This window comes from Rhyacophila brunnea, unplaced genomic scaffold (assembly GCF_057557595.1).
Source record: "Rhyacophila brunnea isolate RB1 unplaced genomic scaffold, BYU_Rbru_1.0 scaffold_7, whole genome shotgun sequence".
NCBI lineage: Eukaryota > Metazoa > Arthropoda > Insecta > Trichoptera > Rhyacophilidae > Rhyacophila > Rhyacophila brunnea.
The window spans coordinates 20,320,954-20,336,908 of record NW_028233339.1 but is presented as its reverse complement, the minus strand read 5'-3'; the positions used below and the strand labels follow the sequence as shown (position 1 = coordinate 20,336,908).

At 34.1% G+C, this 15,955-nt stretch overlaps 1 protein-coding gene across 1 annotated transcript; it reads left to right on the top strand.

Annotated features, from left to right (window-relative positions):
• Positions 1 to 583: 583 nt before the first annotated feature.
• On the top strand, positions 584 to 15,865 carry LOC147064597 (neuferricin). The gene is made up of 4 exons (XM_085957572.1): positions 584 to 993; positions 8,432 to 8,575; positions 10,084 to 10,270; positions 10,932 to 15,865. Exons 1-4 carry the CDS (start codon positions 714 to 716, stop codon positions 11,122 to 11,124), a joined length of 804 nt encoding a protein of 267 aa, XP_085813698.1. The 5' UTR covers positions 584 to 713; the 3' UTR covers positions 11,125 to 15,865.
• Positions 15,866 to 15,955: the final 90 nt, after the last annotated feature.

Below are 15,955 nucleotides of genomic sequence, written 5' to 3'. Positions count from 1 at the left end.
CAGCGATTCGTATTGACTAACTATGGAAGAAAAAGTGCGTAATAGAAAATGTATATTTTCTGAAAAAAAATTCTAGACACATTAATGTCAGTTGATTTAATAATTTAACAAATAAAAAATGTTCTGAAATAATGTGTTCACTGTGTTTTTTAAGCATAGGCAGGTATACAGCTTTATTTTGTAAAATCTACATTGCAGCATTATAATCTTTATAGTATTGTTTGCTTACTTCAACAAAGTTGTTTTAGAATAAAAATCCTACCTAGAAACAAACGGGTAATTAAAAATGTAGTAGATATTATTCAAAGCATTTAATAATCATAAACCTACCTAAATTCTTTTATAAATGAAAAGTAAGTTGTTCTCAATATAAAATTACAATGATAGTCTTGAAAAAGGTAGGTACCTACATTACTTTGTTTGATAAACGTATTGTTCATGACTTGTGGTGTCAAATTTACATATTTATAAAAGTAAGGAAAATTGACTATGTATTAATAATGTTCAAGTATTCATGTACTTAGTACATTTTTTGTAGAGACACACTGAATCCTGAATGAGCAGTTCTTTGACCGACTTTGATGACAAAATTCAAATCGCTTGTTTGACATTCAGTGATTCAAGATTTTCAATATTATTTGGGTTTGACGTTTGACCTTATTTATTAAGATTTCGCGTTATACAAACATAGTATTTTATAATACCTAATCAAAATGTTCCTTAAAATATGGGGAGTATTCTCAGTAGTAACTGGATTATTATTAATGTATTACCACACTAGTATTGTACACTATTTGGATTCCCTTCAATCAGCTAGAAATGCTAACTCTAAAGCTAGAGATATTACCGACATCTTATTTACTTTGAAAGAATTAAGCGCGTTCAATGGTATTGATTCTGAGTTATTATACTTATCAATAATGGGTAAAGTGTACGATGTCACTAAAGGAAAACAGCATTATGGTCCTGATTCAAGCTATCACATATTCATAGGTATGAGTTTGTCTTTTATATATCCATTTTAACAAAGCAGACTGAATAAAACCTTATTAAAAGCTTAGAAAATTCCCTATCCTCGTATTATTGGTATTAAATTCATTCCCGTGTGTATGTAAGGTTAGTTATTTCATTGGTGTTAACAATATTATTATTTATACATTTGGCAAAGCCTTTTTGGGTCTTTTTACTGGTTCTCCGCCACCGGCCGCTGTCATATTCTGTCAGTGAGCGCAGTGTTGCCAACCGAACTATAATTATAGTACATTTTGATTCGCGTACTATTCGAAAAGTTACATTTTCGTCCGCGTACTATTGAAAAAGTATAGTACGTCAAAAATACCACAATTAAAAAAATGCTATTTTTTTATAGTACTTATTCCACTTTAATTAATATATTAGGACCGGTTTCGTCCGCCTCAGTGGGACATTTTCAACGTTGAAAATTTACTTAATTATTTAATACTTTAATAATTGTGTTTTACTGTTGTTAACTTTTCGCGCCCCCCAGTTTGGAAATCACTGCTGTAAGGTATGCGCGTGTGCGCGCGCACACCTACCAAAATGTGTCCGCACATATGTTTTCATCCCCCGCACAGTCCTCACACAAAAATATTGTAAAAGAAAGTTTCCTTTGCCAGATTTTAGTGTTGCTCGAATGCATGAAACCATCACATGCACAATTCTTAGACTCATTTCTCAGAAGGTGAAGGTCTTTTTTTTATTTACTTCAAAAATTATCATTGTTAGTGTTATTATTATATAAAATTACTGAGGGTACAAGTCTGTTGTGGGGAAGCCAGGCGGGAACCGCGCTAATTGTCATAGCCGATTTTGGCAAAATTCATAAATTTCAAGAATGAAAACCTAACCTAACCTAACCTTACTTATCCTAATCTAAACTAACCCAACCTAACAAATGATCCAGTATATCGGCTATTTTCAAAATGTGTTTGCCGCTGGCTTCCCCATAACCATTACTGAAATTAATAAATACCTTAAAAATACAAGTTTTAATGAAAAATTGTATGTGTGTGTTTGTGTGCGTGGGGAGGGGTGTGAATTTACCGCACCGGGTGACTGCCCTTCACTGACGAGTTACACCAACCCTAGTTACGCCACTGCTCAGATGCGTTGATGATCCGCACACACAATAGAATAATTAGAGGGAACGTTGATTTTAAATAGATAGAACAAATTGTCAAATAGTAACATCTAACTAAAATAAGTGAATGGTTAATGTTTACCTCCATCCAACAAATAGTCTTCGGCATTACTGCATGTAGTATGAAATGACGGAAGAGGGGGACAAGAAATAGAACTATTTCTAAATGTGTGCCGTAAATGATATGGATATTTAAATTACATGAGTATTCTATGTTATTATATTTATTGGCTGTGTTATGCCAAAAATGCTATGTGACGCTAACACCATTTTGGCCACTGGTCCATTTAGTCCTCCTAAGTATGTACTTACTATTGTGCTACCACAAGTAATCGCTAATAGAGGTGGACTTACATAATGAATATTCTATTTTGTTCACGAAGTGACTGACTGACATCTGATATTTTACAATGTTTTTCTTAGCTCATATTCTTATTTGTCCGGTGGTTCTTTGTCCGGTACAAATCTTGCAATCGATTTTTAACTAACTTCCCGACTAGCTAGACATTTGAAACTTTTAGAATATATCAGAACACGATGCCAATGCATTTTTTTAATACTTTTAGCCATCTTTAAGTAGAATTGAATTCATTTCCAGTTAATTCTGTTTTGTATGAAAAGTTATTTCGACACCATTATTGGTTGCAAGGGGTCTGGGGTCCTAGGAACTAAATTATTAATATATACGTACGTTACTATGGAAATCAATATTACATGTCAAAATGACATTTCAGTATTATTTCTATCAAGTACAAATTTTTTTGATCGTTTAAGCTAGTCAAGTCAAGTTTATATGATTCAACAGAAAATTTAAAAACGTATATAAAAAGTTCTTTTTATCTTGCAATTATTTATAGTGTGATCATAAAAATGTCAGATAGTCTGAGGGGTCACTCAGTAAGGTAGGTAGTGTAATTCAAGCATTACAACTTTTCGTCATTTCAAGTCAAGAAATCATTTTGCTTGTATGCTCGAAGGGAGTTCGTCAGGGATGTGTTTTATCTTCCCAGTTATTCAATATATATGGAGAGCAAATAATGCGAAGAGCTCTAGATCATTGGCAAGGCGGAATAACAATTGGTGGCCAGAAAATAAACAACTTAAGATTCGCAGATGATACCACACTAATCGCTGCTGATGAAAGAGAACTCACAGAGCTGCTACACAGGGTAGAGGAAGAGAGTCGCAAATACGGCCTCCTTATTAATAGGAATAAGACCAAGTTAATGGTTGTTGATCGGGCCAACCTTCTACCAACACCAAGTACACTCCAAAACCTCGAAACAGTCGACGAGTTTGTATATCTGGGATCGACCATCAGTGGAAAGGGCGGATGCGAAGCGGAAATAAGAAGGCGCACACAGATTGCAAAAAATGCGATGACACGCCTTACGGGGAATTTCAATTGCCACAAAAATGATGCTTGTGCAAACATTAGTGTTCTCGATATTTCTATACGGAGTCAAGTCGTGGACTCTGAAGGCAAGAGAATGGATGGCAATTGATGCCTTTGAGATGTGGTGTTGGCGCCGAATGCTTCGCATTTTTTGGACGGAGCACAGGACAAACCAGTCAATCATCCAGAGACTTAAGATAAAGGAACGGCTCTCGACGATATGTCTGAGAAGAATTCTGCAGTTTTTTGGACATATTGTCAGGCGCGGACCGGACAATCTGGAGAGACTGGTAGTTTTGGGTAGCCTCCAGGGAAGGCGAAGCAGAGGAAGAGCATCTGCGCGATGGAGCGACTAAGTGAAAGAGCTGACTGGGGGCACCATCCAATTCTGCCCTGACAGAAGTGGAAGATCGAGAAAGATGGAAAGTCTTGGTCGCTCAAAGGATGGCGAAATTTTAATGTGGTCACAATCCACAGCCATGAGTGCACGGCCAAGAAGAAGAAGAGAGTATGCTCAATATATTAGAATATAGTAATTTTCAAATCAATTATCCTTATATTATCAATGATAAGATTAGGTAATCTATGTAACTGCTAGCTACCTTTTGAGGAGCTTATCAAATAATAATATTCCTATCTGCTAATCATTCCTGTTTAAATGTAGGTACTACTTCTGTCAATAATTTATTGCTATCAATGATTAATTTGAAATTATAAATACATAGCTAGACAAACTACAGATGTTTTAGTGCAGGGGTTCACAAACTTTTTAGTCGAAGGGACAATTTTGAAATCAAAAATATTTGTAACCCCTGCATTTGTAAATATTTTCTGTTTTTAAAAAAACAAGGCAAAACCATAAAAAAATATTTCATTGTGTAAACTATTTTTAACTAAATATACCTACATATTTTTTTTTCACCATGTGGTTTATGCAATTGTTTGCTAAATCCTGCAATCTAGGCTCAAAGTTTGTGGTGTGGATACACAAAACAGATGCAATATGGTTGTCTGTTAATTTTGTGATCTTAAGTTTGAATTATTAATGCTCATTGTAGAAAATGTTTTTTTCACAAATATAGTTACTTCCAAATAAAGAAGCCATTTGATGAGCATGTTTAACTATATGGATATACCTCAAGTGAAAGTCCTTTGTAGAATTCAATTAATTTTTTATCACGATAAGATGCTTTTGCTTCCACGTTCTCTTGCAAATCTATTAATTCAAACTGCATATTTACGGAAATTACGCATTTACCATTGGTGAGTTTGCATAGTGCCCGAAGAAGGGCAAAATCCGGGTTGCAAGTAGTTGCTTAAATGCAATAGTATAGAGCTTATATCTGTGTATGGCATGAATATGTTGACAAGTCTAAAAACATAAGTTCTCAAGGCAGCACTTGTACACTTGGTTTTCTATGGTAAATCAGATTATATGTTTTAGGATGTTTTTAAATTTTAGTAAAATGTTTGTAAATTCTCAACAAATTAAAATTTTAAAATATTCCTGATTTACCACAGAAAGTCAAACGTACAAATAGCTGCCCTGAGAATTGATATTTTTGGACTTACCAACATATTCACGCCATACACGGATATTTGTGTCGCTAGATTTCAAAATCAGCCAAGTCCATAATAGATGAATAGGAGAAAAACAGCTTTTTGTTTTCTCAAATACACAGTCACAAAGGTGAAAGTTTATATTGTTTTGAGTATAGAATATTTAAAATTAATAAGTTCCATATTTTGATAATGCAGAAATGTTAGAAAGCAGTAGTTATTCAGCAATTCACAAAATAGTCAAAAATACCTAAAGGTGGACTTGGCTGATTTTGAAATGTAGCGACACATTTATTAGAATAAAATTAATATCTTTACCTGTTTAGATATGCTGAAGAATCATTTGTGTCACAGTTTAACTACCCTCTAACATTTTCTTTGCCACAGTCATCACTGATGCCAATAAGTTTTAGTAACTCAGTTATTTCCATAATATGTTAATCATTTTTAAAATTTGTAGGAAGTTCATGCTGTCCTTTGTAAATTTTATTCCAATGTGCCTTTGCCTACTTTACATATCTCAAGACATTCGTGAGCAAGATATACCAATCACTTTTCATATTGAATTGTTTAAGGGGGGACATGCTCGTCGTAGGTCAAAATTCAGTTTTTATTGTATTTTCAAACCATGATCCTGGACACTCCTTAAACGTTGTAGATAATCTATTTATATAATTTTGAAGCCTTATTATCCTTTATATTTATTTTAAACATTTGATGACTGCATAAAGTATTTTTGTTACATAAAATAGTATTCTTTTAAACCTCTCGCTCTGATGTTTTAGAATATAGTCATATTTCGGTACATGAATGTACAGTGGTGTTAAGATTTTTTACATTTATTAATTTTTAAACGCATTTATAAAACCACTAGTATAATTTATGACGAGATAATTTTAGTAAAATATTCACGATAAAAAATTATATTGATAATCTCTGTGATCCCAAATTTGACAAGAATTAGGCATTTTATTATTCAAAAATCGGCAAGATTAACACATTTGAAGATAATTCTAAAGATACTTATTATAAGCTATGTCTTTGACCATTCAAGTGTGATAAACATCTTACGAATAATGATTGCTTTATAATAATTATTGACCTAAGAATAAGGTAGTATTTTTCTGAAATACGCCATTTCTTTTGGCATTCCCCAGTGGTTAAGCTATAACATACGGCCTTAGCCATAAATTGACAAACTATAATTAGAGTAGGGAGTAAAATTATGTTAACGCGCGTGTTTGAACATGTACCTAACCTAAATTTTTTTAATTTTTTTTAAACGGTACATGTTCAAACACGCGCGTCAATATCATTTTACTCTAAGTATTTTATGTAACAAAAATACTTTATGCAGTCATCAAATGTTTAAAATAAATATAAAGGATAATAAGGCTTCAAAATTATATAAATAGATTATCTACAACGTTTAAGGAGTGTCCAGGATCATGGTTTGAAAATACAATAAAAACTCAATTTTGACCTACGACGAGCATGTGGGCCGTTAGTAAGTCAGCATAGTCTCTGGACCGATTGATAAAAGTCAACTTAATAAGCTACTTTCTCTGCTGACACCCACGATGGCCGCGTGGCTTAATGTTCGAATCCTGGGTCTAGCGAGTAGGGGAAGCTGTTGTACCTCGGACCTATTTTCTGAATTTGATTTTTCATAAATTGCTGGTTATAGGTAAAATTGGCAACTTTAGTTGGTTTGATTTTAGCATCTGTTGCGCATGCTTTGATGTATGTTTCAAATTAAATATCTTGATATTTATAGTGATTTTAGGCCATATAAAAAAATGTGGATTTAGGTCCAAGGTACAACAGGGGTGTTGTACCTCGAACATATGAAGGTTGTACCTTGGACATACATTTAAAAAATCGTAATAAGGGGACATTTAGGTACCTATACTAAATAAAAACACAGATTTATTAAATTCGCAGGTTTTGTTTATTACGATAAAAGAAAAGAAGCTTTTTACAAATATGTTTTATGGAACAAAATAACATTTTTTTCATAACAGTTATACTTAATCATAAACCATAATTATCTTAATTAGAATTAGGTAGATATTATAACACATAAAATGAATCGTTTTTAATAATAAAACCTCAATTATCTCTTCCTTATCACCCTAATACTTGACCATTTCCTTAACTTGATACATGTAAATTTAGAATTTAGTAAATTAAGTAAATTTAGATTGGCATTTTTTAGGTGGTAGAATTTTATGGATTACGTCATGTTTCCGATGTTGTCCGACCATTTCCAACCCTTTAGCGATTTTTGCATTGAGCTAATCTTGGCCCCATCCTTGCTTATTTCTAGGATCTTTCCTAGAAAATAATTATTCTCTTTCATAAAGAAAAATTACAAAATCCCCCACTTGATATTCTAAATTCAGTGTAAATTAAAATTCATCTGGAAATTCTTGAGGTCCTTCTGAATCGCTGGAGTCTTGCAGTGCAAAATTATCAGCCGATGACTCTACTGATGAAGATTCGAAACTAACTAATAGCTTTTTCTATGGAATAATATTTTAAGTCTTCGCTAGCTCGGTTTTCTTCTTATCCTCGATTCTTAATTTCTCCGGTGTATCAGTCAGACTACGAGATCGACCCTTTTCTCGCCCCTGGCGATTATTTTTCCGCGGGGCAGCTTTGGGGTGAGGTCTTATCATATAAGGCATATTACTGCAAAGATGCAGCTTCTGTAATGTATTGCAGCAACATATTATGTTTTTCTTCTTCACTGAAAACTTTCTTTGAAGCAAGATTTTCATAAAGGGTGCAGGCTTTTCAGTATTTTCAAAATGACCTTCTTATAGTGCTTCTGGGTAACCCGTTTAGTTTCGGAGCTCTGTTCAGCGTAAATTTTTGTTATTTTATTAAACGGATCGCACAGGGATTGCAATACCGGTATTTCTATATCGGTATGCCAGTATTTTTGGATACCGAAAAACCGGTTTTATAAATCAGACAATACCGATATATTTTGTATTAAATGTGGTGACCAGTAATGAAACATGCTAAAAGATATAAATATTTTAAAGAGATTTTTACATATTATATTTTGTTGGTAGATACTTTTGTTTTTTCCAGTTATTTGACGAATACCGGTATTCAATGGGAAATACCCAAATACCGGTATTGATATTTTCATCCGGTATTGCAATCCCTAATATCTAGCCATGACCCCCTTTACAGTAGACATTTGTTTATAGAATACACTTTCGAATATGTTGTCAATTTGACATTGATACAAATATTATAATTCTATTTTTATGTGAATTTGAAATGGTCTTATGTTACAGGGCGTGATGCTTCAAGATCATTCATAACTGGAGAATTTTCCAATACAGCTGGTGATCTGGAAGGTGTACTCGATCTGTCATATGCCGATTTGATTGGATTGGAAACATGGTCGCTGATGTATGAAAAACAATACATTTACAAAGGTGAAGTATTTTTAGAAGCTAACAATAAAGTGTGCACATTTGGCTACTTAATTATTACCGATTCATCTACAGTTTATAATCCGATGTGGTTCTTTGCTCTCTCTTGTGGTGGATTCTTAATAGACTTTATTTTATGAAGTATGGATTTTTGTTATCGTTTATCAGTCATTGGTTAGACGGTGCAAAAACAAGGTTGTTGAAAATTTTTGTTTTGTCTTTGACATATGATTAATGTTTGATTTAGGCTGTCCGCCGAGAATGAACCACGAACGCAGCCGTTCACGAGTCTTTCACTCTAGGAATATGGGGATGGTAGGGGGCAGTGACGTCCCATGGGGGTAGGCAGATTGAGCGTTGCTAGGGGCGGCAGTTACTCAAAGGGCGGCAAATCGAAGAGAATCATTTGGTATATATAGAAATAGCTTAGAAAAAACTTTAAATATAAATTTTATAATATAAATTTTAATATATAAAAAAGTAATAAATAATATCTTTCCATTAAAAAATCAGCTCACTGGATGGAAACAAAATGTCTTAATTAACATAGAAGGTTTAACAGGACTGTATTTTTTTGTTGAGTTCGCGATGTTTAGTTTACTTCCGTTGTCATTCAACGTCCATGGTGACCAGAAACGACACGTGCATGGATGATACAAAATACTGTACAAAAAATGGGGCAACATTTTGGTGCTGCCTAGGGGCGGCATTTTATCTAGGGACGTCACTGGTAGGGGGATAGAGTGAAAAACGCAACCACAAGACGGCATTAATGGGCGGACAGTCTTATACCATTCATAATTGTTTCCAATTAAAATTTTGTGTTTTTTCTTATTCAATAAGTAATTCTTTTTTTTTTTGTCTTGGTCTAGAAAAGATTAATTAAGTATGGTAAGCTTAAATATAGAGGACTGAGAATTATTTTTATTGAAAATAGTAGCCGCCACACTCAGAATAAGAAATGGGAATAGAGGGAGGATATTGTCAGGCTACATGCAACCATTTTCTGATTAAATGATGATGAACATAACACACTAGAATCATACATCCATGACAACGATCAGCACATACAACTAGCTGGCCGCAATCAAGTGATAATTGTTTGGCAGCTCAACTACATATTATGTATTAGTTTGGCACAATACCCGATCAGTAACCTGCACCTCCGGTCACGTACCGGTCGACAGGATTGAGTATGCGTGGGATCAAGTGCAACATTCGTCTACTGTATTAAAGCTTTATACCGATTTTGTTTTTCTCATTTCGGTCACTGAACCTTGATACAGTATTGCTGACTAATTTTTTTAAATCGCTCATTAAATAATGACTACTAGTTATTTAATTTTTAGGCAAAATGAAGTTTAAGTAAAACAGACTGCTTTATTCCATCCGCTCCTCATATATTGGTCATTCTTCTTCTCTGTTCCACTCACATACCAGTATTATTCAGGCCTTGCTGCTTATGCTAATTAATCTCTCAGTATTATTGACATTTGTGTGTTGATTTTCAGGAAAGTTAATTGGTCGTTTTTACGATCAGAATGGTATTGAAACGGAATACATGAAACAGGTCAATGAAAAATTGAAGGAGGGAAAACTAGGAAAAGCAGCTGAAGAAGAAATGAATAAGAAATTCCCCCCGTGTAACGTGGAATGGGATGCCACTTTGGGAAGTAGGGTGTGGTGTTCAACGAAAAGGTATTTACATGATTTATTTTGACGCCGATATTGTCAGTCCATAATTAGAGTAAAGTGGTGATTTTACTTATGCGATCATCTTATTCGAATTGAATTTAAATGAATACTTGTGAGATGATCACATGTGATCATTGTGTTTTAATTTAGGATCGGACATGGTAAAAAAAAAATTATTGGGTCGCATATTTTTTGCTGCAATTGATTACAATAGTATATTATTTTAATTGAAGTACTCACTTTTGTCAAGTTTGACGCTGACAAAACCATGCCATGGATTTTTACCTGTCTGTGGGTTATGGACCTTTAAGCTCTATGGTATATCCGGGCCTGTAGGTGAGACTTGGAAATCGAGGTTTAGTCATCATAGTGGCATCATTACCATTTAGGTCCTCCATTGCAAGAGACTAGGTCTGTGAGCAGCTGGGAGAATAGTGTGATCCCAAGGAGACTATTTTGAAGGGGATTGGGGTTTCAGACCTCCACGTGAGTGATGGTATTTTTCCCGGCCAAAGGTCTGATGTTTTTTCAACAGACCTCATATGCTATTCAAACAAATCATAATTAAAATCTAGCTTTCTCTTACTACACGCGGGTTCCAATTGGGCCCAATCCTATTATACATTTATTTGTGCAATATTTTAAACTAATTCGGCATTTTCAGTGGTGGTATCGATCGTGATTGGGAAGGTGTTCCGAGAATGTACTTCACTCCTGGTTCCAGTGATCCTCGCTGCGTCTGTGTCCTTTTGAATGATGAAGACACTAAAGAAAATGCAAGCTTTAAGGAATATGAGGGTTGTGAGCCTGCATCAATATCGTGTTTTATAAAAGAAAAGAAAAGTGATGAGCTGTAGTAGTACTATTTATTGTACCTGCAACATTTCAATTATTTATAATGTGATACAAATCAATGTTTGTTTTTATGTACTTATTCTTGTTTTATAATTATAAGTTTTTTTACGATATTATAAGATCATTTTATATATTCTTTTTATTTATTGTTTTACTCCTTGCAGGAGGTTAGATACCATCATGGTGGATAACTTCATCTTATTTATAGCTAAGAGGGTTCTTGAGCCACAATTGTATCATCCACGTAGATTACTGAGTCATGTGTAATGTGTGGCGAATATGGGCGGTCGAACAAAGGGGTGGCCGCAGACTCTTAAATTTATCTCTGCACTGGCCGCTTCACGATTCGGCGGTTTTAATGAATGTTCTATTCATAATCATTAATTTCAGATGTCTTTATCTAAAAATAGGCATAGATGTCCATATTTATGTTACATCAAGACATTTTTCAACATAGGCTTCTATTGCGTCATACCAATTTTTTAATGGAACATATTTTTAAGTTATTGTGCGTTAGTTTCAATTAGAATAAATATAGGTATATGGGTTATTTGTGAATTTTATTTGAATTCCAGCAATAATTATTGTAATATTTGTATTATAAAATAGTTGTAAATATTGTAATTTTTTAAATATTATACTTGTCATTGCATATTATATGAAGTGATTACAAGAAATAAAAATTCCATGTCTTTTTAAAATGAGTTTTCATTGCCATAGTTGTAATTATTATCCTTAATACTTAAGAATATGTTAATACTGATACCACCTAAAGCATGGCATCCTCAGAGGATCCAATGCCATGAGCACTGAACCATCATTGGGCTGATTCATGGAGACATGCACAGGTCGATTACGAGGCGTCGAAATTTCTATCCCGTAACCAATTTTATGGTCACATTTTTGAAACTTCGCCAACAAAGTCTAAACTTAATATTATTTAATAAAAACATATTAATAATAATTACTTTTCTCAGCCTCAATAATTTTATCGGCAGCCTTGCCATTAAATTCACGCCTAGCATTAAAATCATTGACAAAAGAACATCTGTATTGTACGACAACATCTTTTTGGCTACGTGTTAAAACTGAGAACTAACATGCTCCGCCCATTTTTACTCGGAATTCCATTATAAATTAACAAGCTTCTCCCATTTAGTAGACAGCAGCGCCTAGAAGCGTAGCCAAGAAGATGTTGTCGTACAATAAAAGCACTTACTTATATTAAATTCATTGCATAATAATTATATATAAATTCATTCATTCCAAGCCATACAATGTATTTAGTTTAAAATTATGTATATTAAAATTTTATTTATAAGAATATGTCTGTGTTAATTATATAGTTCAGATATTTCAAAATAATACCTACCGCCCAGCAAACATTATTGTTTATGATATCGAAATACCGAGAATTATGAAACTCAATGTTATCTGATAGCTGGGGTGTGACTTCAGGTATAGAAACCGAGGGTCCTACAAGAAGGGAAAAAGCACGCCCCTTGGTCATTTCCAGCGACAGAATTTTGCAGATTGTAATATTTTTTTGTTGTTTCGAGAGATGACGGAGGCCTCGCCGACTGCTGAGAGAAAAAGCATTTGGTCCGAGTCCCCTGGCCGCGGACCGACACGGCCAAGGGGCTCAGCCTGCAGCCGACGCTTGCTACCCAAAGCTAAATTTTAAATATTTTTTCAAGTGGTCCGGCACAACCTACACCCACCCCCCGTCCTTTTGGAGGTGACAAATGACCAAAATATAACATGCTGACTGATCATTAATCTAATATTTTTCAAAAATGAAGTCAATGCAGGGTTCCAATTTTAAAATATTATTTTGAAAATGAAGTCCATGACAGATGAACAAAACAAAACAGTCACACTGATGTCACATCATAGATAAGATACTTTGACACATGCATATTATTATATACCTATTGTGGTGGTTCCTTGATATATTGAGAAACATTTTGCCAGGCATGAAAAGGATTCATCGGAAAGTTTTAGAAAACTTCATATTGTAAAAATATTACTTTTACATTTTCCTTTGCAGTGGAAAAAAAATTATGTGTTTTAGGTACCAACGTACCTATACTTTTTTTGTTATTTTACATGAGCACGTCCCTAAATTATAGATGCCAGCTAGTATTCCCATAAAGTCGTAAGGTAATAATATCATGACCAATATAAGCTTCAGGAAACAGTAAGTTGTTGTATTATGTACACTTTACACTGTAACACTTTATGTTAATTAATTTATTCACATGTTTCAAATAATAAACAAATCATTTCACATATGCATGGGTAAAATCTTTATGATTTAAAAACTGATGAATACAGTAAAGTAAGTCATATATCTATGGCAGTGAACTGAACGTCTACATATACATACAATAATATGTCTTATCTTAAATACATTATATTTATTATTTCAAGCATAGAATCCAAATCCCACTCTAGGATGTACTACAGAGAAAGAAGATTACAAGTAAATAATGTGGTACTGTCTCATTCTAATAATATTAGGTTATGTCATAAAGTATGTATAGAAAATAAATAGTATGCTCAGTGGGTCTATTCTATACTTATCGACCGCTAAAGTGATAATATCAAACTTAGGGTAGGTTTGTATCAAAGTATTAGCACTTATTGTAACAATTACAATAAAAACCAACTGATTGTAATTGTTACAATAAGTGCTAATATTTTGATACAAACCTACCCTAAGTTTGATAATATTTATCAGTTTAGCGGTCGATAAGCACGGAATAGACCCACAGGACTGCAAAATTGTTGAATTTACAGGCGGCATTTTTAATTACAAGCCAGTCTGAATAAGTCAGTTAGCGGTGAACTTTGATGCTGCCAGAGTGCACTTGCAGCACAGCCTCAAGGATTAAATTGCCACGGTTGATCCTCCCTCATCCTGCAGTGATGCTACACAAACAGTCTACCTGCTGCAGATTTTACGGTAGGATTTGCATGCGCGAGACGTGGAAATGGATCAAGAGAAGTCGCATGACTGAGCTCGCCCTATAGTGGAGTATATAACAGAGTACAGTTTGTATGTAATCTTTCTTAAATCTATGAATTTAAATTAGGTTTGGGGAGGGTAAGAAAAATAACAAATTTCATTCACGGATCATAAGAAAAAAGGAAATATATTCTAGGAAGTAAAAAATGTTTATAAAAGAAAAATTAAGCTAATCACTTTAATTATTCTTATCTTTGAGTAGCCGTGCCGTATTGACTTGCAATAGTTTTACAAATAATGTACCTTAATAATCCGGTCACACACCTAATGGAAATTGTCATGAATTGCAATATGTATGTAGATATAGAATGGTAGTTCCTTTGACATGAATAAGCTGATTGATTATATTAAAATTAAATAGCTATGAATTACTTCGACAATTTAACTACATTTTCGGATAATGAATAATATTAAGTATGTATGTCTTTTATTTTAAATTACAATAACAATTGAAAAAAAAAAATATTGGTAAAATATGAATCCAGAATACAGAAATGAGTATGGTATGGTTGCATTGTCTCTCCCGATCTATTAAAAATTTATGGTAATTTATAATTTGTAGAGCATTGGAAGGTTGGAACAGAGAAGTTTCTATAGGAGGTGAGAAACTGTCTAAGGGCTTGCGCAGACAGAGCGCGGTCAGGCGGTCTGCGTTCCGCGTTCGGAGTTCTTTGTACTGTATGGACTTCATACTGTATGGGTACACAGCCGGCGGTCAGACCGCGCCGGTCAATTGGAACGCTAGAGTTCTAGAGTTCTATGCCCGGAATTACAAAGAACGCCGTACCTCCCGTCCAGTCCCGTCATAGGAATTTGAGCAGTCACACAACATAGAGCGAAACCACACGGGGGAGTGAGTACGCAACAGCGGTGCTTTCTCACTTCCACTCGCAGTCGGAATATAGCGGTCTCGCAATATGCAGCGCCTGTGTCACAACGACGTTTGTATACAAATGGAACGCTTATTGTTGACCGCCACCTGTCTGCTGTCCCTGAACGTTAGCGGTCAACGGTCGGTTGAACGCAGAACTCCGACCGCTCTCTGTCTGCGCAAGCCCTAATATAAGATACTTTAATGACATCACACTCATAGTGGGCACGGCTGAACTATTCCATCACATCCAGTAAGAGAGCATGGGTTTAGGCCTCGGGAGCAATAGAACAAAGACCAAAACCACCAATTACAAGACAACAATGTGTCTCTTACCTTAGAGACGATAGTGATTTTGTATATTTGGAAAATGTTGGACACAATGTTGACTAAAATCCATCTCGTACAAAGATGTCTATGTATTGGAAAAATATACCATAAAAATAGCGGATCAAAAAAGAATTGATACTTTTTACATATAGTGATAGCAGTGGCGAAGGGTGGAGGTAGGCTGTTAAGATTCGCTATAAATAGTGCACACTAAACTTTTTTAGTCATATGTATTTGTTTTTATTGAACTAAGACTACAATTTACAGATGGTGTTAGTTAGTTTTTAAAAATCAATTAAACCCTGTCTAAACGAAACCATAATAATTTTTGTCTAATTTGGGCAATACGACAAAATTGTGCACACTTTTTCATTCATAGTTATTTGTTTTCGTTGGATTAAAAATACATATTGGACATATTGTTGGTTATTTTTTTGTTAATTCATTAAGCCCTGCCTAACCAAACTATAATAAATAAAAAATATTATTCTATTTATAAAATATTCAAAGTTATGTATGATTAAATTGCATAATTTTAGATATTTTATAGATATACATGTATTTTTTGACTATTATCTATTAGGACTTGGTTTCTCAGGGT